The sequence below is a fragment of the Orycteropus afer genome, unplaced genomic scaffold (assembly GCF_000298275.1).
Source record: "Orycteropus afer afer isolate SDZICR_OR568_19922 unplaced genomic scaffold, OryAfe1.0 scaffold00199, whole genome shotgun sequence".
In the NCBI taxonomy this organism is placed as follows: domain Eukaryota; kingdom Metazoa; phylum Chordata; class Mammalia; order Tubulidentata; family Orycteropodidae; genus Orycteropus; species Orycteropus afer.
In genome coordinates this window covers 221,601-240,982 of record NW_006921786.1, presented here as the reverse complement: position 1 = coordinate 240,982, position 19,382 = coordinate 221,601, and the positions used below count along the sequence as shown (strand labels likewise).

The 19,382-nt window shown below is 40.3% G+C and overlaps 1 protein-coding gene across 1 annotated transcript in view; it reads right to left on the bottom strand.

Annotated features, from left to right (window-relative positions):
* GLP2R (glucagon like peptide 2 receptor) overlaps positions 1-19,382 on the bottom strand; it is a 119,231-nt gene that overhangs the window by 59,917 nt on the left and 39,932 nt on the right. The window contains exons 7-9 of the mRNA XM_007948028.1: positions 17,915-18,074; positions 16,802-16,862; positions 15,785-15,854 (exon numbers count right to left, since the gene is read on the bottom strand). Of these exons, the coding sequence (XP_007946219.1) occupies positions 15,785-15,854; positions 16,802-16,862; positions 17,915-18,074 (291 nt within the window). The remainder of the gene's footprint in view (positions 1-15,784; positions 15,855-16,801; positions 16,863-17,914; positions 18,075-19,382) is intronic.

Here is a 19,382-nt window from a genome sequence, read left to right as displayed (position 1 = left end):
AAGAAAAGGAGAACATTTAAAATAGATATAACTCACCTGTCCCCCAGATTATTTTCTCTCATGAAGAAGTAAATAAAGAGAAAAAATGAGGACATACACAGGTCAGAAACATGAGAAAAGAGGGAAATTCATTTAGCCAACAGTTATTGAGCAATTACTAGGTGCCAGGCTCTGTGCTAGATGCTGAAGGCTAAGAGCTGGAAGACCATGCCCTGAACTTCAGGAGCTCACAGTCTACTGGGGTATTCACTAAGTAATACAGTGTAACATGATAGAGGAGTGGCCAGGATATCCTCATAACCCTAAGAGGGGATATGTCCCAGATGATGTTTGTCATTAAATGCTTCCCAAAGGGGTTGACCTACAAATTGAGACTTGAGTAACATTAAGTGTAGAGAAGATGAAGACAGGAAGGAAAATATTCCATGCAAGAGAGCAACCAAAGGTGAAGTCCTGCGGATGTGGAAAAGCAAGTGGTAGGATTGGTATGTAGCTTGTCAGAAGTGAGACTGGAGAGGGAAGCAGGACCAGTTGAAGCACAGCCTTTCACCATTTCCCTAAGGAGTTTGAGTTCTCTTCTGAAAGTAATGGAATTCCTGGGTGATGTGAACGGTTAACGCACTTGTCTACTAACCAAAAGGTTGGAGATTCAAATCCACCCAGGGGTGCCTCAAAAGAAAGTGCTGGCAATCTACTTCTGAAAAATAAGCCATTGAAAATCTTGTGGAGTACAGTTCTACTCTAACATACATGGGGTCACCATGAGTAATGGGTGACTTGACAGCAACTGGTATAGTGGTATATGAAAGTGATAGAGAGCCAGTGATGAGTTTTAAGCAGAAAGTGAGTGTGTCAGGGTTGTATCCTTTCACCATACTTATTCAATCTGCATGCTGAGCAAATAATCAGAGAAGCTGGACTATCTGAAGAAGAATGTAGCATCAGGATTGGAGGAAGCCTCATTAACAACGTATGTTATGCAGACAACACAACTTTGCTTGCTGAAAGTGGGGATGACTTGAAGCACTTACTGATGAAGATTGAAGAATACAGTCTGCAGTGTGGAATACACCTCAATATAAAGAAAACAAAAATCCTCACAACTGGACCAATAAGCAGCATCATGATAAATGGAGAGAAGATTAACGTTCTCAACGACTTCATATTACTTGGTTCTACAATCAACAGCAATAGAAGTAGCAGTCAAGACATCAGATGACGTATTGCATTGGGCAAATCTGCTGCAAAAGACCTTTTTTAGGTGCTGAAGAGCAAAGATGTCTCCTTGAAGACTAAGGTGCACCTGACACAAGCCATGGTATTTTCAATTGCCTCATATGCATGTGAGAGCTGGACAATGAATAAGGAAGACCAAAGAAGAATCGATGCTTTTGAGTTGTGGTGAAGAATACTGAAAGTACTGTGGACTGCTAAAAGAACTAACAAATCTGTCCTGGAAGAAGTGTAGCTGGAATGCTCCTTGGAAATGAGAATGGCCAGACTTCATCTCACCTACTTTGGTCATGTTGTCAGAAGGGCCATTATCTGGAGAAGGATATCATGTTTGGTAAAGTGAAGGGTCAACAAAAAAATGGAAAGACATTCAACAAGATGGATTGACACAGTGGTTGCAATGATGGGCTCAGGCATAGCAAAGATAGTGAGGCTGGCAAAGGACCAGGCTTTGTTTTGTTTTGCTGTACATAGGGTTGCTATGAGTTGGAGATGACTCAACGGCACCTACAACAAAAATAATAATATCCTTTAACTACATATTGAAACACAAGCTGTAAAATCCAATGCATACCTATTGTTATCTGTCTCATTGGCCTCAGGAAAATCAATGTTCCATGCTGAAAGGCTAGGGTTTCAGGAAGGAGGCTATTTGTCCAATCTACACACCAACAGGCATGATGGAGGTTCCCATGAAAGAATATTTAGTAACAGAACATTTAAGTACAAACTAAGTGTAACTAAGTAATCTATCCCTTTTAATGGGATATCTGCTTTTCATCATAAAGAGAAAACGTTGTGTACTTGGCTTAAAGATTTGTTGAACACAGGCATTTTTCTTACAAACTAAGCTTAACTAGGGAAAAGCATAGATTTCAGTAAATTACTTTCAATTATAACTGTTTCCAAAGCAATGAAGAGTTATAAGGAGAAGCATGTTGGTTTGCTGTTCTTTGTGTCTTCCAGAAATCAAACAAAAGAAAATGGGCATAAACCAATTGGCCATGTGGAGAAAGCACTTCTTAACTTCTACGAAACAAAGTACCAGCAGAGGTTACCATGACGCCTCTGTTCCTCCAGGTTTCTGAGAAGGAGAGAGTTAGAAGGAGAGGTGATTGATTACCTTTGGTTGATGCTGTTCTTCATTAAGATACCTGGGTTTGCACTTCACTAACCCAAAAGGTTAGCAGTTTGAACCCACCACACAGCACTGTGGAAGAAAGGTCTGACTATCTGCTTTCATAAAAATTACAGCCAAGAAAAACCTATGGAGCACAGTTCTACTCTGACACATATGGGGTCACCATGAGTTGCACTTGACTCAATGGCAAATGGCTTGTTTGTTTGTTTGTTTTTTGTTCTTCATCTGTGCACAAGCAGGAAGGGGGCTGAATGAGGAGATTTTTCTAAAACCCCATCAGCTCAAGGATTCTGTGGACTGGTGAGGTGCACTTAGGATTCTCCAATATGTAAGGCCTCCTTCACAGGTCCTAGACACTACAGAATGCATTCTCAGATGCAACATTCTTCTTGACACTTCTTTGGTACCTCAACTTCTGTGCACAGAGCTGGGCCTACAGGTTGGCAGAGATGATCACTAGCATAGTGTGTGTTCAGAGATAGGCCTCTTCTACTTCAAACTCTTCCACTTACCCCAAAAACTCTCCTCTGATCTGCTATGTGGGCTAAAATCCTTACTATAGGGCTACACCTTTGGGTTAAAACAATCCCTTCCCAAGAGCCCTGCTGGAATGCACATATTGCATTGAAGGTAAGGAATAATTGGGAAAGAAGAGAGGGAGCCCTTTATCTAGATCTCATTCATTCATTCAGTTTTACAACAATGAACTACTCTCACCATGGAAAGCAGAAGAAAGAATGCAACAAAGGTATGTGTTGATATGGAGGAGAAATAAAGAATATGGGGAGGTGCCTATTATAACTCTTCAGAGGAGGGGAATATAGGTGTGAGATTTTTGCAAAACCAGAGACAGCAGAAAGCCACTGTGTTCTTTGTAAGGTAAAAGACTGAGAAAGGTACAGGGTAGGTATAGACAATTTCTGGACTTTGCCATGTTCTGAGGCAGTTGGAGAAGATTCAACAAGAGTTAATAAAGACATCTGACTATATGACTTCATGTTAACAGATGGTTCATTCTATTCAATGGCTCAAGAAAGCTGTTCAATTGGGAATCTGACCAAACTGTTCAGTCTGGTCTATGTGGTAACTAGAGGGATATGGACAGAACACCTTTGTACAGTGTAATTATTTTGTAAGTCTGTCCTTACAAAGGCTGGACTAATTGAGACTTTATGAATTTTTACTGGTGGGAGGGGAGACTGGAATATATGCATATACTATGTTCCAATATGATTCCATTATAAACGCACACTCAAGGGTCATAGGTTAATTTCATTAGCAAAATCTTTAATCTTGAAGGAGATAAAAGACACGAAAATTATCTAGATTCTGTGGAATGGCATATTATCGCAATTTCTGAAATACAGGGAATCTTGTACCAATAGAGCAGTGAATGAAGTCTGTTATATATCTGAAAACCCGGCATGATGTACTTTCACACCAGTCCAGATGTTGATCAACAAATGAAGATACAGTCTGGGGACAGTTGCAAAGGAATGACTATGGAACTGGGAATACTCACCAGGGAGCCTGGGTTGAGGATGGGAGACTCTTCTTGGTCTCACTACTTTATTTACCCCTGTTTTCCCCTAGAACTCTCAACTCCACATTTCAGAAAACAGAGCTCAGGCTCGAGTTTGGCCAAGATGAAAGAAAATAGTGGGGTGCCGTGAAATGCTGAATCCTATCAGCTTTTGAGTATCTTGATTATTATGTTACTTTTTTTGTACTTCAATTTAACTAGAAAATACATTGGGTCAATGAATTCTTTTTTGGAGATGGGGTCATGTCTACCCAGGTTCATGGAAAAATGCAATGTGTGGTCCTCTGAACAAACTGAAGGCATCGTGGCTCAGTCATGGTCTGATGAGTCTCAGAATGGCAACTATTGGATTCTGAATCCCCTAAAGGCAGAACCTATAGAACATTCATCTGTTTTTCCCCCAAAGAATTGAATACCAAATAAAGTAGAGAGAAAGTGCCAATAAATGTTAAATGATGGTTCAAGAGAGTGAATGAATGAGATTCCAGTGCTAAGAAAGCTCTACATGGCAGTAGTTCTGATTCCATCAGCCTGGGGTAGAATGCAGGCAGAAAGTTCTTTTAAAAATTTCTCCAGGTTGTTTTATTGTGTAGCTACTGTCTAGTCCAGGGCTGCTCAACCTTGGCACTATCGACATTTGGGAAGGGATAATTCTTTGTTGTGAGGGATGTTATATGTATTGTAGGATGTTTAGTGGCATCCCTGGGCTCCATCCAGTAGATAGCCAGAAGCACATTTGTGATGACCAAAAATGTCTCCAGACATGACCATATGTCCTCTGGGGAACAGACTCTCCCTTAGTTAGAACTACTAGCCCAGTCAAAATCTTATTTTACATATGAGAAAACAGAAGCCCAGAGAGATCAACTAACTTGGCTAAAGGACATATCACAAGTTAGTGATGGAGCCCGGGCTCCTGACTCCCAGCATGGCTCCTTCCATTTCACCATATAACCTTTTCCCTTTTAGAAGAGGGCATTCATGGGTCAGTGGAAAAATGCCCTCTTTCCATGTGGGAAACCTGGCTTTGATTTTCAGCTAATGTACCTCACCCATCTGTCAGTGGAGGTTTGCATGTTGTATTGTAAAAACAATATTACTTTGGGTAATATTGTAATATTGTATCTTCAGATATAAGGCAATATTGATTCAGATTCCATCATCATTCTTTAAAAAGATGGAAAAATTAATCACCAATTTTATATGGAAAGGAAAGAGACCCCAGATATGCAAAGCACTACTGAAAAAGAACAGAGTAGGAGGCCTCATGCTCTCTGATCTAAAACCTACTATACAGCCACAGTAATCAAAGCAGCCTAATATTGGTATGATGACAGACACATAGACCAATGGAACAGAATTGAGAGCCTAGGAGTAAATCTATCCACTTACAGACAATTGATTTTTGACAAAGGAATGAAACCCATTAAATGGGGGAAGAGATAGTCTCTTTAACAAATGGTTATGGCAAAGCTGGATATCGATTTGCAGAAAAATGAAACAGGACACATCTCACACCACATACAAAAACAAGATGTATGAAAGACCTAATGTAAAATCTAAAATCATAGAGATCATCAAAGAAAAAATAAGGGCAAACTTAGAATCCCTAATATGTGGCATAAATACACATCAAACGTATCAAAAAATGCACAGAGTAGAAGACAAACTAGACAACTGGGATCTCCCAAAAATAAAATATTAATGCATATGAAGAGACTTTACCAAAAGATTGAAAAGAAAGACTATAGCCTGAGGGAAAAAATTGGGGAACAACATGTCAGACAAGGTACTAATCTCTAAAATTTGTAAAAACTTCAACACCTCAACAACAAAAAGATAAACAATCCAATTAAAAATGGGCAGAGGACATGAATAGACACTTCACCAAAGAAGACATTCAGGTAGCTAAAAACCCATGAAGAAATGCAGGCAATTGTCAGCCGCTCGGCAGATGCAAATCCAAACAATGAGATATCATCTCACCCCAGCACTAATTGTTGTCAGGTGCCATTGTGTAGGCTCTGACTTACAGTGACTCTATGTACAACAGAATGAAACACTGCCTGGTCCTGCACTATCCTCATAATCCTTGCTATGCTTGAATGCATCATTGCAGCCCCTTTGTCAATCCATCTCATTGCTGGTCTTCCTGTTTTTCACTGACCCTCTACTTAACCAAGCATGATATCCTTCTCTAGGGAATGGTCCCTTCTGACAACAGGATCAAAGTAGATGAGAGGAAGTGTAGCCATTCTCACTTCTAAGGAGCATTCTGGCTGCACTTCTTCCTGGACAGATTTGTTCATTCTAGTAGTCCATGGCATTTTCAGTATTCTTCACCAACACCATAATTCAAAAGCATCAACTCTTCTTCAGTCTTCCTTATTCACTGTCCAGCTTTGACATGCACATGAGGTGACTGAAAATACCATGTCTTAGGTTAGGCACACCTTAGTCTTCAAAGTGACATCTTTTATCCTCAGCACTTCAACAAGGTCTTTTGAAGCAGATTTGCCCAGTGCAATATGATGTCTGATGTCTTGACTGCTGTTTCCATGGGTGTTGATGTGGATCCAAGTAAAACAAAATCCCTGAAAATTTCAATGTTTTCTCCATTTATTGTGATGTTGCTTATTTGTCCAGTTGTAAGGATTTTTGTTTTCTGTATGTCAAGTGTGGTGATTACATTTGTATGCCACCTAGGCTGGGTCTGGTTGAGTAGCTGGGCAGCTGGATGAAGTAGTCCTCATGATGAGGCTGGTATTAAACTCCATGGTGGGATCTACCACAAGCAGCTAAGTAGCTGCCTTAGGGATGTGGTCTGCTTCCTGTATATAAGGAGAAGCCTTGGGGGATAGTCTCTAGCTTATGGCATGCTTGGAGCCTGCATGTACCCATGTCATTATTCAGCAGCCTGCCATGCTCTGCTGACCTTGGGACTTAAATGGACTTGAATTAATGGCCTGCCATGGGGTTTGGTAACATTGGAACTGTGCCATTTTATTTGTCAACCTTGGGCTTGTTAGCCTCAGCAGCCAGTAGCTACCTGAGTGAAGAGAATCCTATACCTCCAGTGGGCCAGGAGCAAGAGGAAGAGCTGAAGCCCAAAGTCAAGGGGCTTTCACCCAGCTCCTAGAGCCTGGCACTTTGAACTCAGACTTCTAGCCTCCCGAACTGTAAGAGAATAAACTACTGTTTGTTAAGGCCATCCCATTTGTGGTATTTTCTTGTCAGAGTGGCACTAGGTAACCAAAACATTGAGGTATAATCCATACTGAAGACTGTAGTAAGTACTTCAAGTCATCTTCACTTTCACCAAGCAAGGTTGGGTCATCTGCATATCACAGGTTGTTAATGATTCTTCCTCCAATCCTGATGTGACATTCTTCTTCATATAGCCCAGCTTCTCAGATTATTTGCTCAGCATACAGACTGAGTAAGTATGGTGAAAGGATACAACCCAATGCACACACTTCCTGATTTTAAACCATGGAGTAGCTCCTTGCTCTGTATGAACAACAGACTCTTGGTCTATGTACAGGTTCCTGGTGAACACAATTAAAGTTTCTGGAATTCCCCTTTTTCACAATGTTATCCATAATTTTTTATGATCCACACAGTCAGATACCTTTGCATGGTCAATAAAACTCAGATAAATATCTTTCTTGTATTCTTTTGGTCAAGAGCCATCTGATATAAACAATAATATTCCTTGTTCCACATCCCCTTCTGAATCCAGCTTGAATTTCTGGAAGTTCCCTGACAATATACTACAACAATCCCAGCATTAATAGTAAAGTTCAAAAAAAGAAAACAACAAATGCTGGCAAGGGTGTGGAGAGATTAGAACCCTCATTTACTGCTGGTGGGACTATAAAATGGTCCAACCAGTGTGGAAAGTGATATGGCATGTCAATAAGAAGTTGGAAATAAAAATACCCTATGATCTAGTAAGGAGCTTTGATGGCATAGTGGTTAAAACATACAGCTGCTAACCAAAATGATCATCTGTTAGAACTTACTACCCACTCTGCAGGAGAACGATGAGGAACTGTGCTTCTAAAGATTTACAGCCTTGGAAACCCTATGGGGTAGTTCTACTCTATCCTATAGGGTCACTATGAGTTGGAATTGACTCAGTGGCAGTGTGATTGTTTTTTGGTAATGATCCAGCAATTCCACCAGTATGTGTGTGTGTGTGTGTGTGTGTGTGTGTGTGTGTATATATATATATATATATATATATCTCCTACAGAAATAAAAGCCATGACACAAGCAGATATATACACACTCATTTTCATTGCAGTATTGTTCACAATAGCAAAAAGATGAAAACAACCTAAGTTGTTCAACCTTCAATAGATGAATGGTTAAACAAGCTATGGTACATACACACAACGGAATACTATATAACACTAAAGAATAATTATTAATCTGCAAAACACCTCATAATATGGATGAACATAGCGGACATTATGCTGAGTGAAATTAGTCAATCACAAAGAGATGAATATTTTATGAGATTACTACTGTAAATGATTGTGAGAATGGTGCAGGACCAGGCAGAGTTTTATTCTATTGTACATAGGGTCACTATGAGTCCAAACTGACTTGACAGCATCTAACAAACACACACAAAAAATGATGATACTACTATTAAAAAAATCAAGAAAATGTTCACATACAGAAAAAATCATTCTTTTAAGGTTACCAGAGGGGAAGGGAAGGTAAATCTAGTATACTAACTAGAATGGTATCATTAGTATCACACACAAGTAAAAATTTTGCTGAAGATAATTCAAAACCAGTTGCAGCAGTATATTGACAGGGAACTTCTAGAAATACAAGCTGGATTTGGAAGAGGATGTGGAACAAGGGACATCATTGCTGATGTTAGATGGATCTTGGCTGGAAGCAGAGACCACAGAAAGATGTTTACTTGTATTTCATTGACTATTCAATAGCATTTTACTGTGTGGATCATAACAAATTATGGATCACATTGAGATGAATGGGAATTCCAGAACACTTAACTGTGCTCATGAGGAAACTATACATAGACCAGGAGTCTGTCATTCGAACAGAACAAGGGGATATGGCATGGTTTAAAATTAGGAATGGTGTGCATCAGAGTTGTATCCTTTCACCATACTTATTCAATCTGTACGCTGAGCAAATGATCTGAGAAGCTGGGCTATGAAGAAGAACACGGCATTAGGATCAGAAGGAGACTTATAAACAGCCTGTGATACACAGGTGACACAATCTTGCTTGATGAAAGTGAAGATGACTTGAAGCACTTACTGGTGAATATTAAAGACTATAGTCTGCAGTGTGGTTTATACTTCAAAATAAAGAAAATGAAAATCCTAACAACTGGACCAATAAGCAACAACAAAATTAATGGAGAAAAGATTTAAATTGTCAAAGATTTCATATTATTTAGCTCCATAATCAACACGAATGGAAGCATCAGTCAAGACATCAGATGATACATTGCACTGGGCAAATCTGCTGCAAAAGAACTCTTTCAAGTGCTGAAAAGCAAATATTTCTCTTTGAAGACTAAGGTTTGCCTAACACAAGCCATGATATTGTCAGTTGCCTCATATGCACATGAAAGCTGGACAGTGAAAAAGGAAGATTGAAGAAGAATTGATGCTTTTGAGTTATGGTGTTGGCAAAGAATACTGGAAGTACCATGGACTGCCAGGAGAATGAACAAATCTGTCCAGGAAGAAATGCAGCCAGAATTCTCTTTGGAAGTGAGAATGGCCAGACTTTGTCTCACCACTTTGGTCATGTTGCCGGAAGGGACCATTCCCTGGAGGAGGACATCATGCTTGGTAAAGTAGAGGGTCAGCAAAAAAGGGGAAGACCCTCAATGTCATGGATTGACACAGTGGCTGCAATGATGTCCTCAGGTATAGCAAGTATTGTGAGGCTGGTGCAGGACCAGGCAGTGTTTCATTCTGGTGTACATTGGACCGCTATGAGTCAGAGCATACTTGATGGCACCTAACAACAACAACAACAACAATTAGAGGGTAGACATGTATTAACTTGGATGAAGGGAAAGGCATTATACAATAAGGGGGAGGTCAGCATAAAACGGTCAATGCATGGGAAGACATAGAGAGGAGCACAAGAGTTAAAGGCAGCAAAGATGAATACTGTTACATACATAATCCTGCAATAACAATAATAACAATAATCTATGAGTGGATACATGGATAGACTCTCATGCTGAACAGGGATGGGAAAGTGAATGGAATGATACACACAACTATATATAACTTTGACAGATGATATCTCTACCTATGTATTTATATGTGCTGCAAATATATTCACGAATATAGTAGAGTATACAAGGAGCAAAGTTATGAAAACTTCTTAGTCATAACAAACATCTTGAGGGAATGAGTCATTGAGCATGGGGGCTCAGGACCTTAGTCTTGGGGGACACTAAGGTCAATTGGCATAACACAGTCCACAAAGACAATCTTCTACATTCTACTTTGGTGAGTAGTGACTGGGGTCTTGTGAGCTGCCATCTAAGGTTCAACAGTCTCTTTCAATCCAGAGCAAAGGAAAGTGAAGAAAATCAGAGAGTCAAGGAATAATCCAAAGGAGCAATGGACCAAGTGAAACTTGGCCTCCATGACCCTGAGACCAGAAGAACTAGATGGTGCCCAGCTACCACTGCTGACTGATCTGAAATGGATCACAATGGGAGATTCAGATAGAGTGGGAGAAAAATGTGGAACAAAATGTACAGTCATAAAATAGACCAAGCTTACTGGTCTGGTGAAACCCTGAGACTACGTCCCTTAGACACCCTTCAAGCCAGGGACTGAACTCAACCTCCATGGCTCAACTTTCAGTCAAATGACAGACAAGTCCAAAAGGTGAACAATAATACAAGAATATGTGCACTCATTAGAACAATCCACCATATGAGATCAAAAGGGCAGCATTTGCTTAGGGATAAAAAGGCAGGAAGGGATAGGAAAGAAGGACAAAGGGAAGTGGTAAACACAGGGAGCAAGTGGGAAGACTGATGTTACATTGTGGGATTGCAATGAATGTCACAAAACAAAATGAGTATGAATTGTTGAATGGAAAACCATCTGCTCCATAAACTTGCACCCAAATCACAATAATAAGTAAGTAAAATGCAAATAAAATACAATTTTCTTTAAGAAAGATCACTCTGGCTGCAATACAGAGGCTGTATGGAAGAGGGCAAGAATGAAGGAGAAGAGAAAATGGAGGATTTTGCAGAGATTGTCTCAAGAAATTCAGATAGGTTGAAGAAGAAGAGTGACCATAGAATTAAGGAGATAGAGATGTCTTGGAGAGATACTTAAAAGTAGAATTTACATGACTTGGTATCTGACTAGAAACTACAAAGAGGAAAAGGGTGGAAGCTAGGAGGACACTCAGATTTCTGGTTTAGGTAACTGGGTACATGGATGGTAGTGGTAGAATTGCTCACTAAGTGAGGAGAGCAGAAGGAGGAGGGTTTGGATGGGAAAATGAGGACTCCACTTAAAGTATCCAGGATCATGACTGGAGTTGTAGAAGCAAAACATTTTATTCAAGATGAGAAGATAGAGCACATTCGCTTGACCTGGTAGGAGTAAATGTCAATCTAGGAACAAATAAGCAGCAAAACTTGTCAAGTCAGGAACAACTAGCATGTGAGTGAGCCAACCATTGGAAGACAACACAATAAAGCCCAGAACAGGGTTCTCAGCCCTGGCCTTGCATTAGAATCACTTGAGACTCTACAATTCAACTATAATTGCTCAGATCTCACTACCAGAATTTCTGATATAACCACGACAGTTTAGGACCCAGGCATCAGTATATTTTTAAAGCTCACTTGATGATCCTCATGGGCAGCCAATTTTGATAACCACTAGTATGGACAAAGTGCTTCACAAACTAATGTGCACCTGAAAAAAGGACCTCATGGGCAGCCAATTTTGATAACCACTAGTATGGACAAAGTGCTTCACAAACTAATGTGCACCTGAAAAAAGGACATGGAGGTGGCATCTTCTGACCTCCTCTAACTTCACAAGAGGAAGACAGAATCACCATCAGCAGCCCAAGACTTATTCTTGTGGGGTCAGACATGCTGCCACCCTCCAGCCTTTTTACCAACTTTGACACCAACTGTCCCTCCCATGGCACTCACTACTTCTCTGCTGGGTTCAATAATTCATTGCAATGGCCACACAGAACTCACAGAGAATACCCATGATTAGGGGTTATTGGGGAGTAACAGCTTACAATTCAGGTTCAGGAATGCACTCAGGATACAATTCTTTGATCAGGACAGTCTCCCCTCTGCTGTGCCCTCAGACACTCCTCTCTATCCCTTGGACTTTCATCCTGGCCTCCACCTCTGTGGGACAGGTAAGACTGTCACTCTGTCTCATGCCTTTTGGTTCCACTGCCACCACCTCTCTGCTGGAGAGTCTTTCCAGGGGGTATCTCTCAGCCAAGGAGGTCCATCGCAGGGATTTCAAGTCCAAGGATGTGCTCCACTTCACCTGCAGCTCTTTTCTCTTATGGCAGTGAGATCCCCTCTCTGCCTCTAGGTCTCATTTTAAGCCTGGCAGAGTGATAAAACTAACCAATTCCACCACCAGAGTTCTACACACCTTATTTCATGGCCCCACCCATTAATCCAATGGAAGTTATGAAGAATATGGCTAGAAAAGCCATATCAAGTAATTCACTGTACTGCAGAACCCCAATCCTAGGACTCTTGTTACAATTCAGATTTTTATTCAGTTGGTCTGCGATAGGGCCTGAGAAACTGAATTTCTAACAAACTCTCAAGTGATGCTAATGCTGCTGGTGCGAGGACCCCACTTTGAGTAGTGAGGGTGTAGAAAATGTTTTTAACCCTGGCTGCACATTAGGATCTCAAGGCCAAACCTCAGATCAATTAAACACAAATCTCAGGGGGTGGCACCCGGACAAAAAATTTTTTTTATAGATCTCCAGGTAATCCCATGAACAGCCAACTTTGAGAATCACTAACGTCCCCTCTTGAAGCTCATAGGGCAAACACTAGGATCCAGCTGGATGGAGTCTGAACTCTCATCCTTGAGAGGGGCCACTGACCTCCATTCTGCTTTATTCTGCCTGATCATCATGAACTTTCCAGTGTCAATGAGTGTGGGTTACAGATATTCACTGAATACTTTTGTTGGGGCCTGTCATGTGCTTCGGTTGGGTGCCAGGATAAATACACCATGGGGCTCACAGTGGCAGGAAATGGGTTTTAAATGAGTATTTGCAGTAAAATAATAACAGTCTAATTGACTCACTGGCAGTGAGTTTTTTTTTTTTTTTTTTTTTAGAAGCAGTAGTGTAAGTCCCTGGGTGGTTCAAACAGTTAACACACTGGGTTGTTAATGGAAAGGTAAGAAGTTTGAGCTTACCCAGAGGCACCTCAAAATAAAGGCCTGGCAGTCTACTTTCAAAAAAATAGCCATTGAAAATTTTATGGAGCATGGTTCTACCCTAACACAGATCCCCATCACCGTGAGTCAGAATAATCTTGATGGCAAATAGTTTTTAGTAGAAGTCTGTAGAGGATCCAAGAAGGACATGAAGGAGGGTGTGGCTGTTTATACTTCATGAGGTGAGGTGTTCCAGATGGATAAGATGGCAGAAGAAGTTTGAACCTGACAAGAGTCTGAACCAAGACACTAATATGTGAAACAGGCTGTATCAGTCAGTACTCTAGGCACATACATGAGCTGGAGGCAATAAATATTCTTTGAGTAGTAGCCCAGTGTTGTGATTATGAGTGTGAGCTGTGAACTAGAGAGACCCTTCAGGCTGATACCTAGCTCCCTCTTACTGGTTCTATGACTTTAGAGAAGCAGCTTCTCATTTTCTTGGTGTCCTTGCCAATAAAATAAACACAACAGTCCCTCCCTCATAGGTTAGAAGGATACATGAGTTAATAAACACAAAGCACTTAGAACAGTGCTAGTGCACAGGAGGGATGCAACACATGTTGCTAAGCTGTAGTGGAGGTGCCTGTTGATGGTGGATGCTGTGAACTACAGCTAGACAGTGTGGCTGGAGTAGAGAGGATGCATTGAGAAGTAAGAGATGGGGGAAGTGAAGCAGGGCTCTTAAAGCTATGCCTGTGTTGTGTGTGGTCAGACTTCATTTTGCACATTCACTTTTATCTATGGGTCCAATGACTGGAGGGGAGGTAACCAGCCATATGTGTATTATCTCCTTGATTTGCCAATATACCAGGCTTTAAATCATCCAGGGACTCTCTATTTCTTTGTTTTCTCCCCATTTCTATTAACACTTTCCCCTCCAGATTCCACACAGGTCTGAGCATAGAGTTGCCTTCTATTTTTGACAAACATTGATGTTCTGTAAAAACAAGTTTTACTCTTTTATGTAACCACAAATACCAGATATTATGGATTGAATTGTGTCTCCCACAAATATGTGTTGTTGTTGTTGTTATGTGCCGTCGAGTCACACCTGACTCATAGTGACCACTCCTTGGGTTTCCGAGGCAGTATCACTACGAAAGTAGATTGCCCAATCTTCCTTCCAAGAAGTGGCTGGTGGCTTCTGGTTAGCAGTCAAGTGCCTTAGGCAGTATGTTACCAGAGCTCCTTCGAAGTCCTAATCCCTGTACCCATGAATATGACTCTATTTGGAAAAAGGGAGTTTTCTTTTGTTATGTTAATGAGGTCATACCAGAGTAGGGTGGGTCCTAAACTTAATCACTTCTAAGTGACACAAAAAGAGCAGAATAGACACAGAAACACACACAGAGGAGAAGCAAATACCATGTGAGGATTGTCTACAAGCAAAAGAACACAAGGATTGACAGCAGATGCCAGAAGCCAGAAGAGGCCACAGAAGGAAGACATGGACAAGACCTTTATTTGGGCTGTTAGCTTCTAGAACTGTGAGGAAATACATTTTTGTTCTTTAATATGACACACTTGTGTTATTTCTATTATGGCAGCACTAGGTAACTAAAATACCAGATAATTTACATAAAATTACAAGAACAGAAATCCAGGCAACTCCTTGGAGAAGAGGTGGGCAGAACACCTGGCAGGCACCCAGAGGTGATGGCAGTGTGTATAGGCAGGAAGAATCTGTCTCCCTCAGCAGAACTTGCTACTCCTTCCAACACTTTGCTAACTCCCTGTCCCTTCACTAAACCACTTTGATAGATTTTGTTCTTACATGCTATCATCTAAGGGAGCTTTATGGCTCTGGGCCATATAGCTCCTCTTCATTCCAAATATTCTAGGACACAACAAATAAAGGCCTTTCCTCCTCGAGGTCTCAGAGTAGCATCTATCTCCTGATTCTAACTCTCATCTCAGCTTTTGGTTAATATTTCTTGTACGTGTTGCTCCTCTACAAGAAGTTTTGTTAGTCTCTTCCTCTCTCCTGTTAGTAGTGTGAAAATACAAACACATAGCCCAGCTACTATCCCTGGGCTTCTCCATCTGTATCCTCAGTATCTTTCATACTTCATATATACTTACTACAGCCTTTCAATACAAGACCACTGAGCTGAACCTATTACAGATATCTTTACATAGTTTGAAGAACCAGGGAGAAGGAGACTTAAAGTTCAACCTTGAATTCAGCTCCTAAAAGAGATCAAAGAGAAGATTTTAACTTATTTTTTCTCATTCAACAGAATCTGCTTATAGATTAGCTTCTACTTCACAAGAGATATGGCCCAGATTCATTCTGAGCCAGAGAACTAGGTTGGGATGAGATGTGTCCATGGCTGATGAGCTCAGAGAGGAAAGGGAGAACGGGATTATCCTTACTGTTATACAAAGCAGCACAGGTCCTCGGATGATCCACCAGATTTTTTTGTTCCCATTGGTTCCCCAGCACCTAAGGAAAATGACCAGGCAGTGCAAGAGGACTTAGAAACAAGGCCAGGTGCAATGGAAAAGTCTCATGCCCCGTGGAAGAAGGATGCTCCCCTTAAGATTGCTTTCCATCAGTCTCCTGAGGGGTGGGAGCGTGGGCAGAGAGAACTAAAATAATTTCTTATCATTACTAGCACTGTTGATTCTTCTTGCTATTAAATTATTCTTCATTGTTAAAGCCTGGTGTTTAAACTTCTACATCTTTCTCTACACTCATACAAACATATAAACCAAACCAAAACCAAACTCACTGCTGTGGAGTTGGATCCGACTCATAGTGACCCTTCCTTGGGTTCCTGAGGGGGTATCACTATGGATTGCCCAACCTTCCATTTCCTTAATTATGTAGGGTTTGTTTTGTTTTTGTGGTGGTGATTGTTTGGAGGGAAAACAATGGGAACACATGATATATATCATTCGGCAGCAAGCTTAACAACATATTGTTGAAATTCAATCCTAAATCAAATGATACAGAACTAAGTTTTTTTTTTAATAGTTTCATTATATTTTACAATATAAGTATATGACAATTTGTTCAGTGATTCCCATATTGATGAACATTCAGGTTTTTTGTTTTGCTTTTATAAAAAAAAAAACAAAACTGTTGTTGTTTTTTCCCACCAAGAAATCAAGCTACAATAACCATTTCTGTACTTATATCCCTACATAACCAGGGTCATTGCTAATCTAGGCAGCATCTTTGTGCTAATTTGAATGTGTAACTAAATTAATAAACTAATTACTATAAGTAGACTTTTGATTATTTTATCTACATTCCTAAAGTTTATATGTTCAAGAAAGCTAAAACAAGAGACGGTGGGATATTCTCTGGGAAGATAGTGTATTATATTTGGGGAGTATCTGGGAATTACTGGCTTATAGAAGTGTGAAATCAGGTGAGTAACCTACCCGGTGTTCTCCAGCTGGGCACGGACAATACTCCATGGGACAACAGACAGCACAGGGAAGCCTGGGGAAGAAACAAATAGTTAGGACCTAGCTGGCCAACATACCTCCCTCCCACCCTGATGGGGCCAAACATAGCTGGTTAAAACTTATAAAAACCCAGACATTGTAGAATCATGGGCCCTGGGGCCTGGAGAGACTTATGGCACCACAGAGAATGTCTCCTTTTTTAATGTCAGAGGAACCCAGACCCAGGGAAAAGAAGAAACTTGCCACAAGTCACAGAGTGGCTTAGAGATTATCTGAGGATATTAACCAAAATCTCCTGAATTACCAAACCCATTTCTGTCAAGTCAATTTTGATTCATGATTATTCCATGTGTTACAGAGTAGAACTGTCCCATAAGGTTTTTTGGTTGTAATCTTTATAGAAGCAGATTACCAGATCTTTCTTATGTGGTGCCTCTGGGTAGGTTCAAACTGCCAACCTTTAGATTAGTAGTTGAGTACAAACCATTTGCACCACCCAAGACCTCCTGACTCATAGGCCATGTTTATTTCCTTGGTATCCTGCAGCTGCAAATTCTCCAAGGGTTTGTAAAGACAGGGATTCCAGATGTGGTCTTTTTTTTTTTTTTTTCTTTATATAAATCCAGAAAACCTCATCTTGAAAACTTAGTTGTTAACAAGGTAAAAGGAATGGCATCTGATTATACCAAAAATCTTTTCAATTCTTAAAATGTGTGAATTGGGACAGCTTATGTGTATATGTGTGCTCACACATACACGTGCATGAACACATCTCCTTTTAGAGCTTCTTGTCATCCTTTCTTGTCATTGAGGAATTGTTAATGATGCTGTTATTGGTGATGGTGGTGGTAGTAATAATGATGTTGATAATGTCATGGTGTTATTGTTGGTAATGATAGTGATATAGTAGTGCTGATTATGTTGTTGTTGGTAATGGTGCTGGTATTGATGATGGTGGCATTGTTCATGGTATTGGTGGTATAGTGATGGTGGTATTTCTACAGATGGGTCTCTAACCATGACCAAAGACTCTCTCAGGCTCCCATGGACATGCAAGGGAAAAGTCTGGGAGTTCAGATAACTCACCCCAACCCACCAGCAGGTATCTGGGCCACAACCGCCTTTCAGAAAGCATTGTGGGCCCCAGCAGTGTGTTAAGGTAAAGGCCTTCAACCAGCAGCCATGAGTAATTGGCACCCACGAAGTAGTGCAGGAGAACCTGGGCTGAGCGACATGAGGTGGACACCTGCAGAGAAAAAGTACCTGAAGGTATTCACACTTTCTCAACATCTGGATCCAGAGTGGATAGAGAAGATCCTCTCTAGGCAGAGCCCCTCCATCTTTACTCCCCTCTCTCCTGACCCTTGCTAACCATCTCAGAGATGCTAGCAATAAGATAATGTGAAAGAGGGTTTCATGTGAGTGTTAAAGCCCCACCTCTTCTTTAACAGCCTAGAACATTTTTAGACAAACAAAAATGGAGAGAATTTGTCACCAACAACTGCCTTAAAGGAAACACTAATGGGTATGTTCTCTGACCTCAGTGCAATTAAGCTAGAAATTAATATCTTAAGATAACTAAAAACTATTCATATAATTGGAAAATAGGAAATAAACTTCTAAATAGCCCATGGATCAAAGAAGACATTATAATGATATTACCAAAAAAAAAAAAAACCTCACTGCCGTCAAGTCAGATCTGACTCATAGTGACCCTTCCTTGGGTTTCTAAGGCAGTATCACTATGGAAGTAGATTGCCCAGTCTTCCTTCTGAGGAGTGGCTGGGGGGTTTGAACCACCAGCTTTCTGGTTAGCAGTCAAATGCCTTAGGCACTACACTACAAGAGCTCCTATAATAGATATTAGAAATTATTTTTGTACTGAATGTAATGACAGTATTACATATTGAAATTTGTGGTATGCAGCTAATTCCATACCTAGAGTGAAACTTACAGCCTTAAGTACATTTATTAGAAAAGAAAAAGTTGAAAACTAATTATTTTAATTACTCATGTGAAAAATGTCAAAAAATGAACATCAGATTAAATCCAAAGAAAATAGTTGGAAGGAAATAGTAAAGAGAAAAGTAGAACTTAATGAAATAGAAAGCATTCAATAAGGGGGATCAACAATAACAAACGTTTGTCCTTTGAAAGGTCCAATAAAATCAAGAACTTTCTGGGAGGGGAGGGGAAATTGCTGACTAGGTAAGAGATGAGAATTGATTTGGTTGAAAGGAAAGACAATATACCAAAAGTGAATGACCAACACAATAACATAAAGAAAAGGAAGACACAGAGGGGAGCACAAGAGGTACAGACAACAAAGATAAACACTTTGACATACACAATACTGTATCATCAGTAAGAACAAGCATTAATCTATGGTTGAATACATAGGTAGACAGGCTGAATGATCAGGTGTATCTAGGCAAAAGGGCATATACCCATGACCATATATAAGTCTGGCAGACAATATCTCTACATACATATTTGTATGTGCTGTGAGAATGTCTATATATATATATATATATATATATATATATATATATAT